Raw genomic sequence first — 22,906 nt, 5'->3', positions numbered from 1 at the left:
ACATGTAGTGGGTTACTTGCTTCACTTACAAAAATCGAACCTAGCTTTCTCTTCCATTAAAATACACCTTGCAGCAATATCTGCATACCTGCAGACTACCTATTCAACTTCCCTATATAAGATACCAGTCATTAAAGCATTCATGGAGGGCCTTAGGAGAATTATACCACCAAGAACACTACCTGTTCCTTCATGGAACCTAAATGTTGTCCTAACTAGACTTATGGGTCCACCTTTTGAACCCATGCACTCCTGCGACATACAGTTCCTAACCTGGAAGGTGGCATTTCTCATCGCCATTACCTCTCTAAGAAGAGTAAGCGAGATTCAGGCGTTTACAATACAAGAACCTTTTATACAACTACACAAAAATAAAGTCGTCCTAAGGACCAATCCTAAATTTTTGCCAAAGGTTATTTCACCGTTCCATCTAAATCAAACAGTGGAACTTCCAGTGTTCTTTCCACAGCCAGATACCGTAGCTGAAAGGGCACTACATACATTAGATGTCAAAAGAGCATTGATGTATTACATTGACAGAACGAAAAACATCAGAAAGACTAAACAACTCTTTATTGCATTTCAAAAACCTCATGCAGGAAACCCAATTTCAAAACAAGGTATAGCCAGATGGATAGTTAAATGCATCCAAATCTGCTACCTTAAAGCTAAACGACAGCTGCCCATTACACCAAGGGCACACTCAACCAGAAAGAAAGGTGCTACCATGGCCTTTCTAGGAAACATCCCAATGCAAGAAATATGTAAGGCAGCCACATGGTCTACGCCTCACACATTCACCAAGCACTACTGTGTAGACGTGTTATCCGCACAACAAGCCACAGTAGGTCAAGCTGTATTAAGAACATTATTTCAGACTACTTCCACTCCTACAGGCTGATCCACCGCTTTTGGGGAAATAACTGCTTACTAGTCTATGCAGAACATGCGTATCTACAGCGACAGATGCCATCGAACTGAAAATGTCACTTACCCAGTGTACATCTGTTCGTGGCATCAGTCGCAGTAGATTCGCATGTGCCCACCCGCCTCCCCGGGAGCCTGTAGCAGTTTGGAAGTTACCTTCAATTATTTATATATGTATCATCTCAACCTTAAATAGGTGCATACTTAGTCACTCCATTGCATGGGCACTATTACTACAATTCAACTCCTACCTCACCCTCTGCGGGGAAAAACAATCGAAGATGGAGTCGACGCCCATGCGCAATGGAGACAAAAGGAGGAGTCACTCGGTCCCGTGACTCGAAAGACTTCTTCGAAGAAAAACAACTTGTAACACTCCGGCCCAACACCAGATGGCGAGCTATTGCAGAACATGCGAATCTACTGCGACTGATGCCACGAACAGATGTACACTGGGTAAGTGACATTTTCATTATGGTTTACTCTCCTTGTCACAATTTTAATCCTGTCATGCTCCATCGTCCTAGTTATTGCAATTCATGTTTTATTATCTAAAATGCAGATACTTCAATAAAACCTTATTGAACTATACTCTGCCTCAGATTGTCCTTGCATATGTGAGACTAATGTAAATGAGAGAAACTGAGGAGATCTGAGTGACATTGATTCCCCTGAGGAGTCATTTGTGTCATGTGCTCGGTTGCCCAATCATCCCTGCTCTTGGGTAGAGACGAAGCACTGCTAGTTAGGTCGACAGGTGTCAAATGTAGTGGGTTTAGACTCAGTCCCCCACAGTGCAAGTGAGTCTGCCGCCAAATCCAGTAGTCATTAGGATAATGAGAGCCTACGCAACAGTGACATGGCAGATTCCATCTTAGATAAGCAACAACAGATAAGGACTGCCACTTACTTAGCTAGGAAAGAAACTTCACGCAGGTCATAGATGCAGATCCAGAAGACCACAGCACCAGATTCTGTCTCGACCGAAGAATCCTCCAGCAAAACTACCCAAGGCTCTGCAAAGCATTCCATTCTGCCTTCAGAGACTGCTGCCAAGATTGTGTTCTCTCGTAGACATAATCTCCTAGCTGTTGGCCTTGTGCTGTAAACAGCTGTCAAGCTATTCCAGACTGACAGCAAACTCTGTTGTCCAGGTATACGCACCACCTCCAAAACTCAGGCTTATTATTTAGGCATCTGCTAGAACTAGCATACCACTTAGATAGCACACTGAGGGTTTAAGGGCTACAAATTGTGGTGTTACGGGTTTTCCCGATTTTCATTGTTACAAAAAAGCTTAACTGTTTTGGGTCTGCTCAAACAGTTTATTCATTGAATTATTTCAGTGAGCCTGCAGTCACTCAGGCTCATAAAGGGAGTGATGTGCCCATAACAAGGATGGATTCTTTGAAGAGAGAGCTGGATGCATTGGTTTAGGAAGGAGTGAGTCAGTTCTTTTCGGCTTCAGAATGGGTAGCACCTCTAATAATTCCACAATAAACGAATGGAATTATATAATAGTGTATTAATCCTGTACAATCTAAATGCAGCTATTTAGGTGGTTTGCCATCCTCTTTCTAACATTGCTAAAATGCAAGCAGTTCTCAAGAGGTCCACCTTATTTACAGTGGCGGATGGTGACTTTTTGAAAGTGGTCAGTCTTAAAAGTTCCTTTTAATGGAGTTACCAGTCTCATCAATAAAGCAAAATAAACAATATCAATGTCACTAGAAGATAAGAAACATTTTCCTTTCTTTCTTGTCTTCTAATGTCATCGTTTTTGCTTATTTTGCTTTTTAGACCAGCAGCTGAGTAAGATGAACATAGGAGGCAGAATGGTCACCAAGGAAAATAAACAATTGTAGCTGGCAACATCTGAAGCAAACACTCCTCACTTACATGCTGCAGTCAGTCCAGACATGCTGAATGGCCTGCCCTGTGCACACAGTGGTAAGCAGGCGGCTCTCTTGGCAGCAGTGCTCTCACTTTTCACTCCCTTGCCGCTTACATAGTATCAGGCAAATCCTACGCTCTGTAGGTTACTGGGGAGTTGCATCTGTGTTCTCCCCATCTCCTAATACAGTGTGGATTTGAGAGTCTTCAAGTGCACATCGGGCTAGACGTACCAAAAACAAACGTCAAACCAGACATGCGCACTTCAGATGCATTGGCCATATTTAAGGCTTGGAGAAGGTTGATGTGGATTATTTGGTATTCAAAACACGAATGTGTGTAGCCGAATACTGATCACTTTTTTTTTTTTTAACTAGGTTTGTTGGAAAAAAACACAGTAAAGATTCAGGACGCATTAAAGATTCAACTCTTTAATAAACTCTTTAAAGAAAATGTCTGTTCTTAGCATGTGTGGCTGCAGATACACATGTTCAGCATACTCCTGCCATCTAATGTTGAGCTCGGACATTTGCAGCTTGTCTTCAAAAGTCTTTCGAATCACTATGTATAGTGGCTGATTCTTAGCTGGCAATGTATATGGGCACCGGCTCCATTGCTGGATTGTGTTCCTCCACCATTGGATTCAGATGTGTCTCGATGCAGCTCTTGGTCTTGACACATTTGCCATTTACGGGGCCTGCTCTCTCCAGTACAGTTATCAAGAACAACTGGGTTCCTTCTGGGTTAACAATTCAAATGGCAGAGGCACTCCCTCCAGGGAAGCTTCTTCCTCCAACTAGTGACTTGCCTCTCATCCCCCGATCACAAACATCTTTCGGGGAGGGACTTCTCGGCTTTCTTACCTGCAGGAAAGTTATCACCTTCGACTTGTGAGTTCTTTCCATCATTGATCACAGCTGCTGCCTCAAACTCACTTCATTACCACCAAACATCCCATCCCACAAACACAACCTCAGCCTGGAAACACCAGCATCATCTTCAAGCTGAGATTCAGGCCCTCATTCACATGTGCGTCCGAGACACTACCATCACAGCAATATGGAAAGAGAGAGTGCTATCTATACTTTCTAATCCCCCAAAAGGACATGACCCTAACGGCCATAATAGACATTAAGCCTCTCCACAAGTACATCGTCCCAGAGTACTTCCACATGGGTAATCTGCAGGGTGTCACCCATCTGCTGCAGCAAGGCAACTTCATGACCGAACCTCACTCTAAAGTACACCTGCTTCCACATACCCATCCATCCCGCTCACCATCACTACCTTCACTTCTTTTTAAATGGCCAGCATTATCAATTCAAAGTGTTGCCATTTGGTGTTATCACAGTTCTCGGGGTTTACTGAATACCTATCTGTCGCAGCCGCTCATCTTAGAAGGGGGGAGCATTCATGTGTTCCTCTAGATCCAAAATGATCAAGAGCGCAAGCAAGAAGCAGTGCGTAGTGCACACCCAGAAAACCATATCCCTCCTTCACTGGCTGGGATTCACCAGAAATGCCACGAAAATCCATCTTCAGCCCTTCAGATTCAGTCCTTCTTAGGAGCTGTTCTCAACTCCATTCCCGGCAAAACCTACCTAAATCGACCCAGAGATCAGGCGTTCCAGCAGCTGCTGCCTCTTTTTCAGCCACATCGTCAACTCAGTCCGAAAACGGATGTCTTCTAGACATGATGGCTGCCTGTGTTGCCATAGTCCCCCATGCTAGATTGCATGTGTCCTCATCAGCAGTGCTTATTGGCATGATGTCACAGGCAAATGGTTACTGGAAACATCTAGTCTTGATACGCGCCTGCACCTGTCACTCTCCGCCGTGGTGGAATAGCAACAATCTGTAGCAGGGCTGATCCTTCATGGACCTTATTCTGCAGGTGACTGTCACCATGGGCATTTCTGTTTCAGGATGGGAGTCTTATCTCCAAGACTTAACACTTAAGGGCATGTGTTCGCTGCAAAAGTAGGGTCTTCACATTAACCACCTTGAGCTTCTAGCTATCCAGCTAGCTGCTCAAGGAATTTCTTCAGGACATCTGGCACAAAGTGGTCGACATAAAGACGGCCAGCATGATCGGCAACTATTATCTACATAAATGAGACGCTACTTACTCACCGCACAGAGTAATTGGCATTGGGTGATTAATTATCGGATTCACCTCCTAACGAAGTACTATCCAGGTGTGGACAACGACTTGGCAGGCCTGCTCAGCAGGCTGTAATAATAAGTTTGTGAGTGGGAACTCCATCTGCAAGTCCCACTTCCGTAACTGTACCATTGGGGGATTTACGAGGTCAACCTCTTGACCAGCACGCAAAACGCAAAAATTCCAAAATCTCACCTCTGGGTTTCTGCACTGTCAGCCCATGGGCAGTGGTCTATGGATGAACTAGTCATGGATCTTTGCCTATGCCTTTGATCCTTTTACACTCCTTCAGTACGTGGTCAGAAAGCTTTGGTGCAAATCTCCCTTACTTTCAGCCTGGTGGCTCTCACAAGGGATAGACAACCCTCGTTCTTGATGTCCATTGTGTCCCATGAGAAGTTCTCCAACAAGCCAGACCTTCTCATGAAGAACCAATGCAGAATCAGACACCTGTATCCCAGGCAGCTCAATCTCAGTTTGCTTAGTTTGGCTCTTGATGTCCTAAATTTCAGTTACCTCCGTCTGCCTAAAGAATGCATGGGCATTCTCAAAGAAGCACTCAGGCCCATTACTTACACTTGTTATGCTGCTCAGTGGAATGTTTTGTCCACTACAGCATTCAAGAGCACTTGGACCCTCTTAAACCAGCAGTCCAAGATATTGTCTGTTACCACCTTCACCTGAAGAAATCAAGCTTTGTCTACACTTTCATACGCCACCACTTAGCCACTGATACAGCTTGCATGCAGAACAGAGAACGCTCTTAATTGTTTAGAATCCCTGTCATCAGGGTTTATATGGAAAGAAGGGCTCAAATGGATCATCCCATTCCATCTCTGATCTGGCACCTTGATGTCATTCTTACCAGATATACGAACACTACTTTTGAACCACTACACTCCTGCCCTTTACAGGTCCTCTCTTGGGAGGTTGTATCCTTTGTCTCTAAGTCTGTAAACGGGCTACAGACCTAACTTTAGAGTAGCCTTTCTTCCAGTTTCATAGTGACAGAGTTGTCCTCAGGACCAACTCCAAATTCCTCCCAAAAATTGTATCTGTTTCCTCTCAACCAAGTTCTAGAGACACTGCAGCAGAAAGGGCTGTTCCCAGTCTTGAAGTATAAGGTGCCCTCATGTACTACATTGACAGAATCAAACCATTCTGCAACACACAAGAACCACACAAGAACTTTTCATTGCATAATCTAAACCTCACAAAGGCCATCCTTTGTCAAAGGCAAGTATAGTCAGGTGGGTTGTGGAGTGCTACCTGAAAGCCAAGAGAACTTTGCCTGCCCAGCTTAGTTCGCATTCCACCAATAAGAAAGAGGCTACTGTACCTTTCAGTGGAAACATCCCTATAGCTGACATTTGTAAAGCAGCTACATTGTCCACTCCACACAAATGTATTAAGCACTAATGTGTAGATGTCCTAGCTCGCCAACAAGCTAAACTTAGTCAGACTGTCTTAAGGACTTTGATTCAAACATCTACCCCGTCCACCGGCTGGGCGCCACTGCCTGCATCTGCAACCGCACATGCTATGAACAGAAAATGTTACTTACCTATAAGAATCTGTCGATAGTGCTGCAGATTCACGTGCACCCAACCGTCTTCTGAGGAACCAGTAGATGCTTCTCTTTCAAGTACATTTTTAACATGTTGTACTCCACGTCATGCATGACCACTAAGCTGTCCCACCTATGGCTCTGATATGCTCACGGGTATGTGAAAAACAATCTGGCAAATGAGTAGATGCCTGTGTACATTGTCAACCAAGAGGACTTGTTATACCTCTTGATTCGAAAGGCTTCTTCGAATTAAAACAAGTTACAAATATCAATGCCCAGGAGTATGGAGAGCATCTGAATCTACATCACTACATTTTCAAACAGATACTTACAAAGAAAAGAAACATTTGTCATACATCATATGACGAGAAGAACCAGCCACCAACTGCTAACATTACAAATTCTCTCATAATTACAGAAGATCTTATGTCACCAGGGATGAAGTGTTGGGATTCCAGCACAGGTGAAATCACAACCTAGACCAGTGGTTCCTAACCCATGGTTCGTGAACCCTGAGCATCCACGAAATCTACTCCTGGGTTCCACAACTGCCAAGAAAATTAAAAAAAATATCAACAGATTAATAAAAATGTATATAAATAAAGAAGCAAAATCTACTCTTGACTTTTTTCAAAATGTTCTGTAAATGTGAAATGGAGGTTCTAAATTGTTAGTATCTTCACACTGGTTTGTGGGAGCAGTTCAAGTGCATCAAGCAGAATATAGTTAGAACAATGAGTGGCCTCCATTAAATTTCAATAAGCTCAACCCGTATTTCTTTGTGAGTTAAACAAAATATTTCATTTGTGCATTTGTTTGAATGCCTATTTCTGTTTTTTGTGTATTTGTTTTGCTCTTCAAATCATCGGAAATGCTTAGACCGGGTGTCCCCGATTTCAGTAAAGATTGTCCAGGTTCCTGTAATGATTAAGTGTGGGGGGGGGTCCTCAGAAGTCAGAAGGTTAAGAACCACTGACCCAGACCATATAGTTAGGCTAGACAGTACAAAAACATGATGTTCGATGGCATCTGTCGCTGTAGATACGCATGTTCTGCAATAGCTCGCCATCTGGTGTTGGGCCGGAGTGTTACAAGTTGTTTTTCTTCGAAGAAGTCTTTCGAGTCACGGGACCGAGTGACTCCTCCTTTTGTCTCCATTGCGCATGGGCGTCGACTCCATCTTCGATTGTTTTTTTTCCGCCATCGGGTTCGGACGTGTTCCTGTCGCTCCGAGTTTCGGAACGGAAAATTAGCTAATTTCGGAAGATTTTCGTCGGTATTGTTGCGTTCGGGATCGGCGTACTTACATTCAAGTTCCAGACGGAACAAACACCACAACCAAAAGTGGTGAAAAGAGTTACACCACCACCCTCTCCTCCGCCCGTGATTGACGTTTCACCAGCACAAACTCCATCACACTCCCCAGCTCACACCACCATGAGCCAGGGTGACCAAGATCAGGACGCATGGGACCTATACGATGCCCCAGTGTCAGATAACAGCCCGGAGGCATACCCTACAAAGCCATCTCCACCAGAAGACAGTACCGCGTACTCTCAGGTGGTGGCTAGAGCAGCACAATTTCACCACGTAAGCCTCCACTCAGAACAGGTCGAGGATGATTTCTTATTCAATACACTCTCCTCCACCCACAGCTCATACCAAAGCCTGCCTATGCTCCCTGGTATGCTCCGGCACGCAAAAGACATATTTAAGGAGCCGGTCAAGAGTAGGGCAATCACACCAAGGGTGGAAAAAAAGTATAAGCCGCCTCCTACGGACCCGGTTTTCATCACTACACAGCTGCCACCAGACTCTGTTGTTGTAGGAGCAGCTAGGAAAAGGGCCAACTCCCACACATCTGGAGATGCACCACCCCCAGATAAAGAAAGCCGCAAGTTCGATGCAGCTGGTAAGAGTCGCAGCACAAGCTGCAAACCAGTGGCGCATCGCGAACTCCCAGGCACTACTTGCGCGCTATGACAGAGCCCACTGGGACGAGATGCAACATCTCATTGAACATCTGCCCAAGGACTTACAAAATAGGGCAAAGCAAGTGGTCGAGGAAGGACAGACCATTTCCAACAACCAGATCCGCTCCTCCATGGACGCTGCAGATACAGCTGCACGGACAATTAATACATCTGTAACTATCAGAAGGCATGCATGGCTCCGAACGTCTGGATTTAAACCAGAGATTCAACAAGCAGTTCTCAATATGCCTTTTAATGAAAAAGAACTGTTCGGTCCAGAAGTGGACACAGCGATTGAGAAACTCAAAAAAGATACGGACACTGCCAAAGCCATGGGCGCACTCTACTCCCCGCAGAGCAGAGGGAATTACAGCACATTCCGTAAAACGCCCTTTCGAGGGGGGTTTCGAGGTCAAAGCACACAAGCCAGCACCTCACAAGCCACACCGTCCAGTTACCAGGGACAGTATAGAGGAGGTTTTCGGGGACAATATAGAGGAGGGCAATTCCCTAGAAATAGAGGAAGATTTCAGAGCCCCAAAGCCCCTACTACTAAACAGTGACTCACAGGTCACTCACCCCCTCCACACAACACCAGTGGGGGGAAGAATAGGTCATTATTACAAAGCATGGGAGGAAATCACTACAGACACTTGGGTTCTAGCGATTATCCAACATGGTTATTGCATAGAATTTCTACAATTCCCTCCAAACATACCACCAAAAGCACAAAATTTAACAACACACCATTCCAATCTCCTGGAGATAGAAGTGCAGGCACTATTGCAAAAGAATGCAATCGAATTAGTGCCAAACACACAAATAAACACAGGAGTTTACTCACTGTACTTTCTGATACCAAAGAAGGACAAAACACTGAGACCAATCCTAGACCTCAGAGTAGTGAACACTTTCATCAAATCAGACCACTTCCACATGGTCACACTACAAGAAGTATTGCCATTGCTAAAACTGCACGACTACATGGCAACTTTAGACCTCAAGGATGCTTATTTCCATATACCAATACACCCATCGCACAGGAAATACCTAAGGTTTGTATTCAAAGGAATACATTACCAATTCAAGGTACTGCCTTTCGGATTAACAACCGCACCAAGAGTCTTTACCAAATGTCTAGCGGTAGTCGCAGCACACATAAGAAGGCAGCAGATACATGTGTTCCCATATCTAGACGACTGGCTAATCAAGGCCCATTCGTTAATAGAGTGCTCAAATCACACAAATCATATCATACAAACCCTCTTCAAACTGGGGTTCACCGTCAATTTCACAAAATCCAAAATTCTGCCACGCAGGGTACAACAATACCTGGGAGCCATAATAGACCCATCAAAAGGAGTAGCCACTCCAAGTCCACAAAGAATTCAAAATTTCAACACCATCATACAACGCATGTATCCAACACAAAAGATACAAGCAAAGATGGTATTACAACTCCTAGGCATGATGTCATCATGCATAGCCATTGTCCCAAACGCAAGACTGCACATGAGGCCCTTACAACAATGCCTAGCATCACAGTGGTCTCAAGCACAGGGTCACCTTCTAGATCTGGTGTTAATAGACCGCCAAACTTACCTCTCGCTTCTGTGGTGGAACAACATAAATTTAAACAAGGGGCGGCCTTTCCAAGACCCAGTGCCACAATACGTAATAACAGATGCTTCCATGACAGGGTGGGGAGCACACCTCGGTCAACACAGCATACAAGGACAATGGAACGTACATCAAACAAAACTGCATATCAATCACCTAGAACTTCTAGCAGTTTTTCAAGCACTAAAAGCTTTCCAACCAATAATAGTTCACAAATACATTCTCGTCAAAACAGACAACATGACAACAATGTATTATCTAAACAAGCAGGGGGGGACGCACTCCACGCAGTTAAGCCTGCTAGCACAAAAAATTTGGCATTGGGCAATTCACAACCAAATTCGCCTAATTGCACAGTTTATACCAGGGATACAAAATCAACTCGCAGACAATCTCTCTCGAGATCACCAACAGGTCCACGAATGGGAAATTCACCCCCAAATTCTGAACACTTATTTCAAACTCTGGGGAACACCTCAGATAGACTTGTTTGCGACAAGGGAGAACGCAAAATGCCAAAACTTCGCATCCAGATACCCACACAAACAATCCCAAGGCAATGCCCTATGGATGAACTGGTCAGGGATATTTGCTTACGCTTTTCCTCCTCTCCCTCTCCTTCCTTACCTGGTAAACAAACTCAGTCAAAGCAAACTCAAACTCATATTGATAGCACCAACTTGGGCAAGGCAACCCTGGTACACAACGCTGCTAAACCTATCAGTGGTACCCTGCATCAAATTGCCCAACAGGCCAGATCTGTTGACTCAGCACAACCAAAAGATCAGACACCCAGATCCAGCATCGCTGAATCTAGCAATCTGGCTCCTGAAATCCTAGAATTCGGGCACTTACAACTTACCCAAGAATGTATGGAAGTCCTAAAACAAGCAAGAAGGCCATCCACCAGGCACTGCTATGCAAGTAAATGGAAGAGGTTTGTTTGCTACTGCCATATTAATCAAATACAACCATTACACACAACTCCAGAACATGTAGTGGGTTACTTGCTTCACTTACAAAAATCTAACCTAGCTTTCTCTTCCATTAAGATTCACCTTGCAGCAATATCTGCATACCTGCAAACTACCTATTCAACTTCCCTATATAAAATACCAGTCATTAAAGCATTCATGGAGGGCCTTAGGAGAATTATACCACCAAGAACACTACCTGTTCCTTCATGGAACCTAAATGTTGTCCTAACTAGACTTATGGGTCCACCTTTTGAACCCATGCACTCCTGCGAAATACAGTTCCTAACCTGGAAGGTGGCATTTCTCATCGCCATTACTTCCCTAAGAAGAGTAAGCGAGATTCAGGCATTTACTATACAGGAACCTTTTATACAACTACACAAAAATAAAGTCGTCCTAAGGACCAATCCTAAATTTTTGCCAAAGGTTATTTCACCGTTCCATCTAAATCAAACAGTGGAACTTCCAGTGTTCTTTCCACAGCCAGATACCGTAGCTGAAAGGGCACTACATACATTAGATGTCAAAAGAGCATTAATGTATTACATTGACAGAACAAAAAACATCAGAAAGACTAAACAACTCTTTATTGCATTTCAAAAACCTCACGCAGGAAACCCAATTTCAAAACAAGGTATAGCCAGATGGATAGTTAAATGCATCCAAATCTGCTACCTTAAAGCTAAACGACAGCTGCCCATTACACCAAGGGCACACTCAACCAGAAAGAAAGGTGCTACCATGGCCTTTCTAGGAAACATCCCAATGCAAGAAATATGTAAGGCAGCCACATGGTCTACGCCTCACACATTCACCAAGCACTACTGTGTAGACGTGTTATCCGCACAACAAGCCACAGTAGGTCAAGCTGTATTAAGAACATTATTTCAGACTACTTCCACTCCTACAGGCTGATCCACCGCTTTTGGGGAAATAACTGCTTACTAGTCTATGCAGAACATGCGTATCTACAGCGACAGATGCCATCGAACTGAAAATGTCACTTACCCAGTGTACATCTGTTCGTGGCATCAGTCGCAGTAGATTCGCATGTGCCCACCCGCCTCCCCGGGAGCCTGTAGCAGTTTGGAAGTTACCTTCAATTATTTATATATGTATCATCTCAACCTTAAATAGGTGCATACCTAGTCACTCCATTGCATGGGCACTATTACTACAATTCAACTCCTACCTCACCCTCTGCGGGGGAAAAACAATCGAAGATGGAGTCGACGCCCATGCGCAATGGAGACAAAAGGAGGAGTCACTCGGTCCCGTGACTCGAAAGACTTCTTCGAAGAAAAACAACTTGTAACACTCCGGCCCAACACCAGATGGCGAGCTATTGCAGAACATGCGAATCTACTGCGACTGATGCCACGAACAGATGTACACTGGGTAAGTGACATTTTCATTATGGACATTGTCACCAAGTGGCAAACACAGACTTCCGTATTTGCCCTATGATTATTAGCTCTATTTTGTTTTTATTTCTTAAACTGAGCTGCCCCCACTACAGCCTTTGCTCCCCTTCCCAACCTGCGGACAGACATTTCCCTACCTACAACTGCAGTGCTGTTTAGTTAGGCTCTGCAGTACAGACAGCTCTAAACTGAATGAGCTAGTGTTTCAAATGCAGTTAACGAATGTCTGCTGCTAAATGTTGCAATTTGAAATTGACATCTTGAGAAAAGTGTCAGCTGTATGTGAAGTCAGGTGAAAGTACCACAAGATTAGTCTATTGGCAGAGGTTTTGTAATGTGTATGAGGGATCTCTGCATAGTAGCCCTAATGTTTATCGATCAAAAAATGAATACAAAATGTAAGAATACCTTTACTTTTTAGAGCACCATATCTTGTCCATGTAACTTTTTTATTTTTTATTTTCTTAGGCAATATTCTTTTGGTTGATGGAACAGCATGTGGCGAAATAAAAATCACAGATTTTGGCCTATCTAAAATCATGGACGATGATAGTTATGGTGTTGACGGAATGGATCTGACATCTCAAGGAGCAGGAACGTATTGGTAATTTTAACATTTTTATTTTAAAATCTAAGTTGGTGAGCTGATCAAGTTACTTCTCCATTTCAGGACTGGGTTTATTTTCATTGACATTCATATATCCGAAATATGCATTCTTGCTAAAGCTTTGGAAATCCTGTGAGCAGACAGGAGATTGGTGACCACTTTAATGCTGCATAAATTTAAAATGTCTGTTACAAGCCTCCCTTTTACATGCTGAATTAAACATTGAATTCACTCCAGAGGATGAGGAGTGATTATAGGCAGTAAGCAACCACAATGATTGGAGTTTATAAAGATAAAAGGTATTTGTTTCAAATATTAGTCTGGATTCCTCCACCCACTTCCCAAAATACTGTCCAAAAGAAAACTATAGATGCTGGAGAAGCACCCACTTAGATTTTGGGATTGTTCATCCCTTGTGGGTAATGCAGCAATTGGTAAAAAGCCCTTGAGAAAATAGCAGAGGTGCTCATAGCAGTTGTACCGGCTTTGCTGCTCAGTGACACTTTGAGCATTTCGATATTGGATAAACACCATTTGATGTGACTTGTGATTGCTTCACTGTTGACTAGGGCCATATGGCCACTTGTTAGAAGACGTGAAACAAACACTGCTTTAAGAGAAAGTAATCTTTGGGACACCTCACCTACAAAAAATCTGCTAAATCTTGGAGCCCATTCATAGATGCTTTGAGTCCAACAAAAAAGTACATGTCACTAGATGAGGAATAGTGTGAAGCACGTACCACGCTCCTCATACTCAAACATCACTAATCAAGGTGTGAAAGGTGTAAACCTATTTGGAAAAAGCAGGGACCAGACTGGCACACAGGTGCATGGGTGAACTCGTATTAAACCCCTGAGTAACCTGTCCAGCACACTGGTGTGGGATCTTATGCTTCAAGAAATCAAAGACTACCTGGAATATAACTGTTCACATATACTAATAAAAAGTCAGGCAAAACTCCAATACTTTTCTTTTTAGGAAATATGGGACATATATACTAACATGAAGAATACCAATTTCCTAATGTGTGAAATTCGGAGTTTCGTTAGTGATGCTTAGCGCCAGATGTAGCAAAGGTTTTTACCCATTCTGTGTCTATGGGAAAAAGTGTTCGTACATATGGCCCTTAGTGAGTTGCAAATAGACCTACCTCATGCATATTAATGAGGAGGGTCGCAACCTATGACCCATTAGGAATCACAGCCATCCCAGGGATGGTGGCCTGCTGAGGTCAGCGGACCACCATGTCTGTGTTTGCATTTTTTTTAAAATGCTTTATTAAAAAGCAGTCAGTTTTCCTTAAAGGGAATGGGAGTTGTTTCAAAAGCAAACATGAAACTATGCAGTTAATTGTTTTTAAAAGTAGGCAGTGATCGGTTGGTCCACTGCCTGCTCTTAAAATCTTTTGTAACATTCTCAAAGGGGAAGGGGTCCCCAAGGGACCCCTTCCCCTTTGTGAATGGGTTACCACCATTTTAAAACTTTTGTACATTAGAAAAAGCATCTTTCCAATTGCAAACTGCCAGATTCTTCAAATGTCAGTTTGCGACCGGAAAAATACTTTGTACATCTGGTCATGTATGACTTACATGCTACAAAAGAGAGGTTGAGGCATGCACTTATGTCCGTATGTTTAACTAGTCTAATGAGCATATGACACATCACATAGACAATGTATTTTGTGAACCTATTTCTCTTCTGTTTAGTGCTTTTATTGATCTCTTGTCCCAGATATTCCATGTTGTGCTTTCATTGTCTCAGAGAAGATTCCTTCTCCCTGCTTTTAACTTTTAAGACCATGTCAACATCAATTACTTATGCTCTCAATGCTTTTCTTGGCTACCAACACAGATGATGCAAATCTTTCATTATCTTTGGCACTGTCAGGCACCAGGAATAGCATAACAGATGTGTGTGAAAGCACCCTTTTGGCATGGTTAGCCCCCTCTATTTCCCAAGTATCTGATGTAATTTTGTCAAAGTGCACTGGGTTCCTGCTAATGAGGTGCCCAGTACCAGAACCTTCCCCCAAAACTGCACAGTTGTTTCCCCAATTGGCAAAACCTTTTCTACCCTCAGTAAGTCCCTAGTAAATGGTACCTCTGGTACCAAGGGCCTGGGGTACTAAAGAGGGTCCCTGAGGGGCTGCAGCACAAATGGTGCCACCCCAGTGGACCCTTTACCAAGCACATGACAGGCTGTCATTGCAGACTGCATGTCTTGGTGCAGACAAAAGTGAAAACACGTCATGGCCCACAGCCTATGTGCCATGTCCCCTAACACTACATGTAATATATGTAAGTCACCCCTCTAGCAGGCCTTACAGCCCTAAGACAGGTTGCAAAATGTTACATGTGATGGCATATCTGCACAAGTAGACTTGCCCCTGCTATCTCTTTATCAATTCTCAGACCTAGTGTAGGAAGCTGGCTCTGTATATACTATATCAAAGTGAGATATAGTGTGCACAGAGTCCAGGGGTTCCCCAAGAGGCTTGACAAAGGCAATAATAGATACTGATAATGCTCTATTTGTGGTAATGTGGTCGAGCAGTTAGGCTTTCAAAGAGTAGTGTTAGCCATTTGTTGTACACACACAAGTAATAAGTGAAAACACACACTCAATGACTTAACTCCAGGCCACTAGGTTTTTATATAGAAAAATATTATTTTGTTAATTTATTTCTAGAACCAAAAGATTAATTTAGCAGGTAAGTACATCAAATGAAAGGAACTTTGCATAGTAATACTTAGTACTTTGAATAGATTCAATATTGTACACAGTTTTCTTTAGAATGGCAAGAAGCTATTTTAAAAGTACACTGCAGTTTTCAACAGTTCCTGGGGGAGGTAAGTACAGTACAGTTTCTGAGGTAACTACCACACTTACGGCTTCAGTCTGCAGGGCATAGGTAGCCCCACCGTTGGGGGTTCAAGGCAACCCCAAACACCCAGCAACACAGGGCCAGTCAGTTGCAGAGGTCAAACAGGAGCCAAAATAAAGTGGGCGTCTTTGGAGACAGGGGATACTTTGGTTCCAGTCTGCTTGCAGGTAAGTACCCGCGTTGTCAGAGGGCAGACCGGGGGGGGGGGGAGGGGAGAGGGTGTTTGGAAGAGTACTGGAGGGGCCCCAAATAGGCACAAAAACCACACCTTCAGCAGCACAGGGGCGGCCGGATGCAGTGTGCAAACAGGGCGTCAGGTTCTCAGTAGAACTCTATGGAAGGACCCGGGGGTCACTTAGGTGCAGCAGGCAGGGCACAGGGGGGGGCCTCTCTGGCAAGCAACCGACTCGGCAAGAGTGAGGGCCGCCTGCTGGTAGTTGCTGCACCGGTGTTCGGTTTCTCTTGGGCCTGGGGGCTGTGGGTGCAGGGCTTCTCCAGGCGACGGATATCTTCATCCTGGGCAGTCACGATCAGGCGGGTCCTCTGGATTCCCTCTGCAGATATAGTCGTGGGGGTGCAAGGAGGTCAGCCCAGGGTGGACATGTCGTCTAAGTCACCTGGGGGTCCTCTCTGGATAGTTGGTTTCTCTGGACACGGGATGGGGACATCGGGTGCAGAGTAGTTGGACTCAAGCTTCTGGAGTGAGATGAGTCCCTTTAAAGTTGGTTACTTGGTCTTTTCTTTGGACAGATCTGCTGTCCACGGGAATTTCTTGGTCCTCGGTGAGGCAGGCAGTCAACTGGAGGCTTTTCAGGGGTCGCTGGTCCTTCAGGACGCCTTACTTCTTTTCTTACAGCTTTTTGAAGTATGAGACGGACCGGTAGGGCTGGGGCCAAGCCAGTTGGTATCGCCTTAGCTTCTCTGTGGGGTTTTCAGCTCAGCAGTCCTTTTTCTTTCTTGAGGTCATCAGAAATCTGGTCTGGGTTCAGGATTGCCCCTAAATACTAAATTTAGGGGTGTGTGTGGGTCAGCGGGCAGTAGCCAATGGCTACTGTCCCTGAGGATGGCTACACCCTCCTTGTGCCCACTTCCTCTGGGGAGGGGGGGCACATTCCTATCCCTATTGGTCCTAATCCTCAAAAGCAAGATGAGATTTCTCAAGGAGGGGGCCACTTCAGCTCTGGTCACCTTAGGGGTGGACCAGGCTGAAGGGGTGACGCCTCCTTGTTTTTCTCAATATCCATCTGGACTTGGCGCTAAAAGCGAGGGCTCGTCCAGGGAGCGGGCATCTCCACTGGCTGGAGTGCCCTGGGGGCATTGTAACACCAGGCCTGAGCCTTTGAGGCTCATTTCCAAGTGTTACAGTTCCTGCAGGGGGGAGGTGTGAAGCACCTCCACCCAGTGCAGCCTGCATTCCTGGCCACAGTGACAAAGGCACTCACCCCAGGGGTCAGAAACTTCTCTCAGTGGCAGGCTGGCACAGACCAGTAAGTCCTGCACTGAACAATTGGGTAAAATACAGGGGCCATCTCTAAGATGCCCTCTGTGTGCATTTTTTTTATAAATCCAGCACTGGCATCAGTGTGGGTTTATTATTCTGAGAAGTTTGATACCAAACTTCCCAGTATTCATTGCAGACATTATGGAACTGTGGAGTTTGTTTTGACAACCCCCCAGACCATATACTTAATATGGCCACACTGCACTTACAATGTCTAAGAATGGACATAGACACTGTAGGGGCATATTTCTCAGACAGCAATGCCCTCACCTGTGGTATAGTGCACCCTGCCTTAGGGCTTTAAGGCTTGCTAGATGGGTGACTTACCTATGCCACAAGCAGTATTATGCGTGCATGGCACCCTGAGGGGGAGGCCATGTCATCTTTGCCTTTTTCTCCCCACTAACACACACACAATCTGCATTGGCAGTGTGCATGTGTTAGGTGAGGGGTCCCTTAGGGTGGCACAACACATGCTGCAGCCCTTAGGGACCTTCCCTGGTCACAGGGCTCTTGGTACCACTGGTACCTTTTACAAGGGACTTATCTGTGTGCAAGGGGTGTGCCAATTGTGGAAACAATGGTACATTTTTAGTGAAAGAACACTGGTGCTGGGGCATGGTTAGCAGGGTACCAGCACACTGTCAAGTCGGCATCAATATCAGGCCAAAATTGTGTGTTGGGGGGGCAGGGGTATAACTGCAACAAGGAGCCATTTTCCTACACAAAGTAAGTGATCAAGGAAGCCATTTTAAACACGAGTGCTGGGCACTGGTCACAAAGAGTTCCCCAGCTTACATGATGGCGTCACTGAAGATAGGGGATGCTTGGTATCAAACATCTCGTATTGGTGAACCCACACCGATGCCAGTGTTGTATTTACCCAAACATGCACCCAGAGGGCACCTTGGAGGTGCCCCTGAAAGAGCGCAGCTTGTCACCAATGAAGGTATCCAGGCGCTTGGAGCAGGTCTCATACAAAGAGCTAGGTCTTGAGCTCTTTCCTGAATTCAGTCAGCGGCAGGGAGGTACGGAGATGGAGGGAGAGGGTGTTCCAGGCCTTGGCGGCAAGATGGGAGAAGGAATGACCTGCAGCAGCCGTGGGTGCGAGGGATCTGTGCGAGGACCAAGTGTGCAGAACAGAGGTTCCTGCGGCGGTGGTATAAGTGCAGACATTGGTTCAGGATGGCAGATCCTTGGTCATGGAGGGGAAGGCATGGTTACGTAGCTTAAAGTGGTATCTCTTCTGGACCAGGAGCCTGTGGAGGTCTTTCAGGTGCTGGGAGAGGTCAGCTTTTTTGGGCAGGTCAAGAATCAGAAAGGTGGCCGCATTCTGTATTGATTGGAGCCTTTGCATGAGTTCCGTGGTGGTGCCTGCATAGAGTGTGTTGCTGTAGTAAAACAGCTGGTAATGAGGGCATGAGTCACTGTCTTGTGTTGATGGGGAGCCACTTGAAAATTTTCTGGAGCATGCAAAGCATGTAGAAGTAGTCTGAGGCAATTGAGTTGACCTGATGTCTCATGGAGAGTTTGCTGTCTAGGATGATGCCGAAGTACCTACCAGTTCCTATTGTTAACTGACTGGTCCCGACCAGTTCAGCCACCTTAGCCATGTTTCTGACCCCTAAAGGTGAGAGCCAGCGCTCTTGGGGTCCTAGACAAAAGCCTGCATTGGGCAGGGTGTAGACACCTCCTCCAGGCAGGATAGACATTCCAGGGTGGGAAGCTTCAAAGGCCTAGCTGCCTTTGTAATGCGACCCATGTCTCTCTAAATGATGGAGATGACCAGCTCCCCTCTCCTGGCCCCACTTTTGGTGGCAAGACAGGCGGGAGAATTGAATTAGGCAGATTTTGAGGTGTGCCCACTTAATGGCAGTCTCACCCCTAAGGTGGACGAGCTGAAGTGGGCACCACTTCTTAAATTCCTCCATCGTGGTTTAGAAGGAATTAGGCCACTGAGGTTATTGTTATGGCTACTTCTCAACAGAAGTGGTCATAAAAAGGGTGTAGTCACACTAAAGGTGGGCAACCCATTGGCTGCCACCTGCCCCTCCTTGTAACACCCCTAAATTTAGTATTTAGGTGGCACCCCAGAACTCAGATTCTGACTACTTAAGAAGAAAAGGGACAAAGAAGAGTGGTACCCACAGAAGAGGAAAAGAGAAGCAGCTGACCTGGTGTAGGAAGTTGGCTCTGTATATACTATCTCAAAGTAAGAGATAGTGTGCACAGAGTCCAAGGGTTCCCCTTAGAGGTAAGATAGTGGCAAAATTAGATAATACTAATGCTGTATTTGTGGTAGTGTGGTCGCGCAGTAGGCTTATCAGAGGGTAGTGTTAAGCATTTGTTGTACACACACAGGCAATAAATGAGGAACACAAACTCAGACTTAACTCCAGGCCCATAGTTTTTATATAGAAAAATATATTTTCTTAATTTGTTTTAGAACCACAAGATTCAAGATTTGAAGTAAATACATAAAATGCAAAAAAAACACAAACAGGCACACAAAATACACCCTCAGCGGCACAGGGGCAGCTGGGTGCAGTGTGCTTAGTAGGCGTCCAGTTTTGTGTAGGAATCCATGGAGGGACCCGGGGATCACTCTAGCGGTGCAGGCAGGGGGCTTCTCGGGCCAGCCACCGACTGGACTAAGCAGAGGGCCGCCTGATGGTCACTCCTGCACTGGAGTTCGGTTCCTTCTGGTCCTGGGGGCTGCTGGTGCAGTGCTTGGTCCAGGTGTCGGGTTCTTTGATCCAGGCACATGCAGTCAGGAGGATCCTCTAGATCCTTTTTGCATGCGTTACTCTAGGGATTCAGGGGTGGGGTCGTCTCAGGTTACTCACGAGGTCGCAGTCACCTGGGAGTCCTCCATGCACTGTTGGTTCTCGGGAGCTCGAGCCGGGGGCATCGGGTGCAGTGTGTGAAGTCTCACGCTTCCGGCGGGAAGAGTGAGGTCTTTGAAAGTTGCAAGAATGTTGCAAAGTTGTTGCTGTTTTTGAACAGTGCCGCTGTTCTCAGGAGTTTCTTGGTCCTTCGGGTTCTGGGCAGTCCTCTGAGGCTTCAGAGGTTGCTGGTCCCTGTTTGATGCGTCGCTGTGCAGGTTCTTTGAGTCTGGGGACAGGCCGGCAGGGCTGGGACCAAGTCAGTTGTCATCTCCGTCATCTCTGCAGGGCTTTCAGGTCAGCAGTCCTTTTTGTTGTAGGTTGCAGGAATCTAATTTCCTGGGTTCTGGGGTGCCCTAAATACTAAATTTAGGGGTGTGTTTAGGTCAGGAGGACATTAGCCAATGGCTACTGTCCTGGAGGGTGGCTACTCCCTTTTTGTGCCACCTCCCTGAGGGCAGAAGGGCACATCCCTAATCCTATTGGGGGAATCCTCCAATCTCAAGATGGAGGATTTCTAAAGGGAAGGGGGTCACCAGCTCAGGGCACCTTAGGAGCTGTCCTGACTGGTGTGTGACTCCTCCTTGTTTTTCTAATTATATCCTCCAGCCTTGCCGCCAAAAGTGGGGGCAGTGGCCGGAGGGGCGAGCACCTCCACTAGCATTTTATGTGTTTATTTCATATCTTGAACCTGTGGTTCCTAAAATAAACTAAGAAAATATATTTTTCTATATAAAAACCTATTGGCCTGGAGTAAGTCTTTAAGTGTGTTCTCCTCATGTATTGCCTGTGTGTACAACAAATGCTTAACACTACCCTCTGATAAGCCTACTGCTCGACCACACTACCACAAAATAGAGCATTCAAATTATCTAATTTTGCCACTATCTTACCTCGAAGGGGAACCCTTGGACTCTCTGCACACTATTTCTTACTTTGAAATAGTATATACAGAGCCAACTTCCTACAGTGTGCATGTGCTGAGTGAGGGGTCCCCAGGGTGGCACAAGACATGCTGCAGCCCTTAGAGACCTTTCCTGGCATCAGGGCCCTTGGTACCAGGGTACCATTTACAAGGGACTTATCTGGGTGCCAGGGCTGTGCCAATTGTGGTAACAGAGGTACAGTTTAAGGAAAGAACACGGGTGCTGGGGCCTGGTTAGCAGGGTCTCAACACACTTTCAATCATAACTGGCATCAACAAAAGGCAAAAAGTCAGGGGGTAACCATGCCAAGGAGGCATTTCCTTACACCTGGTAACAACCCCGCCAGACTGTCTGCAACCCTCAACGGACTCTGCACCAAAAGATGGCTCGTCCTGGAGTTAAACCTCCAGAAACCTGGAGGACTACCTGCCTTTGAAAAAGACTCTAGTTTCCCGTGAGCAGCAGACCTGCTGTCCAACCAACTCCAAAGAAAGGACTCTGCAGCCTTCAGAACCGGAAAGAACAGACGCCTGTAGTCACCACTGCACCTGCCATCACCGACCTGAGTGGGAGTGGACTTAACAATGCCCAGCTGCCCAGAGTCAGTCCATCGTGGTATCACCCGTCCTGGACTCCCTGAAGTCACCTGCAGCCTCTATACACAGGCCCCCTGTCCCGCATCCTCTGTGGTGGGAGAGACCAGACACCTGAAGCAGCCACTGCACCTGTTGCCCACAGCCCAATCTGAGGTGGGTCCCTGGTGTCCCCAGCTTTCCTGAGATAGAATCCACTGTGGTTTCACCCCCTCCAGGACTCCATGATGACATCTGCAGCCTCAGAACACAGGACTCCCTGAACTACGAGTGCTACCAGACACAGAAACCAGACCCAAAGCACATCCCTGCATTCATCACCCCTGGGTCTTGGAGAAGAGGACCAAAGGTGCACCTACATCCCTGAGCATCCCACGTTTTGTTACTTATCTGTTGGTGTTCCCCGACTGGCTTCCTAGCCAGAGCCTGCTGCCTATTTCCATGGAGACCAGCCCCCATTAAAATACATTGCCCCAGTGCTGCCCGGGGCGGACCTGTTGGTGTGGTAATGACCTTTGCCCAATACTTACCTTAAGGCTCCGAGATTGGTCTTGTAAGCTGTAAAGTACCTGTTTGCTGACATTGTTTTCATCCCATAGCTTAACATTGAAGAACTCAAAGATCACACTGTGTCCATTTTTGAAACTAAAAAGTATTTATGCTTAAAAATTTGCTTACCTTGTAACAAAGTTCTTGTTTTCAAATATATATAAAAAACGTTTTTTTCTTATTTGGTCTCAAATTTATTCTTTAAGTGTGTGTTCTCATTTATTTTCTCTGTGAGTACAACAAATACTTAGCACTACCCTCTGATGATCCTAACTGCTTGCCCACACTACAACAAAATAGAGCGTTAGTACTATCTACTTTTGGTGACCCACTGGACTCTGCATGATGTACTTCATTTTGTTGGCACCATATAGAGAGCCAGCTTCCTACACACTCCTAGGGGCTTTCAG

The 22,906-nt window shown here is 45.6% G+C and overlaps 1 protein-coding gene across 2 annotated transcripts in view; it reads left to right on the top strand.

Moving 5' to 3' along the window:
• The window catches only part of TLK1 (tousled like kinase 1), a 618,148-nt gene that overhangs the window by 494,312 nt on the left and 100,930 nt on the right, over window positions 1-22,906 (top strand). For both annotated transcript variants that reach the window (XM_069225321.1, XM_069225320.1), the window contains one exon: window positions 13,017-13,152. In XM_069225321.1, the coding sequence (XP_069081422.1) occupies window positions 13,017-13,152 (136 nt within the window). The remainder of the gene's footprint in view (window positions 1-13,016; window positions 13,153-22,906) is intronic.

This window comes from Pleurodeles waltl, chromosome 3_1 (genome assembly GCF_031143425.1).
Source record: "Pleurodeles waltl isolate 20211129_DDA chromosome 3_1, aPleWal1.hap1.20221129, whole genome shotgun sequence".
Lineage (NCBI taxonomy): Eukaryota > Metazoa > Chordata > Amphibia > Caudata > Salamandridae > Pleurodeles > Pleurodeles waltl.
The sequence above is the reverse complement of the archived record's forward strand: the minus strand, read 5'-3'. Positions and strand labels throughout refer to the sequence as shown.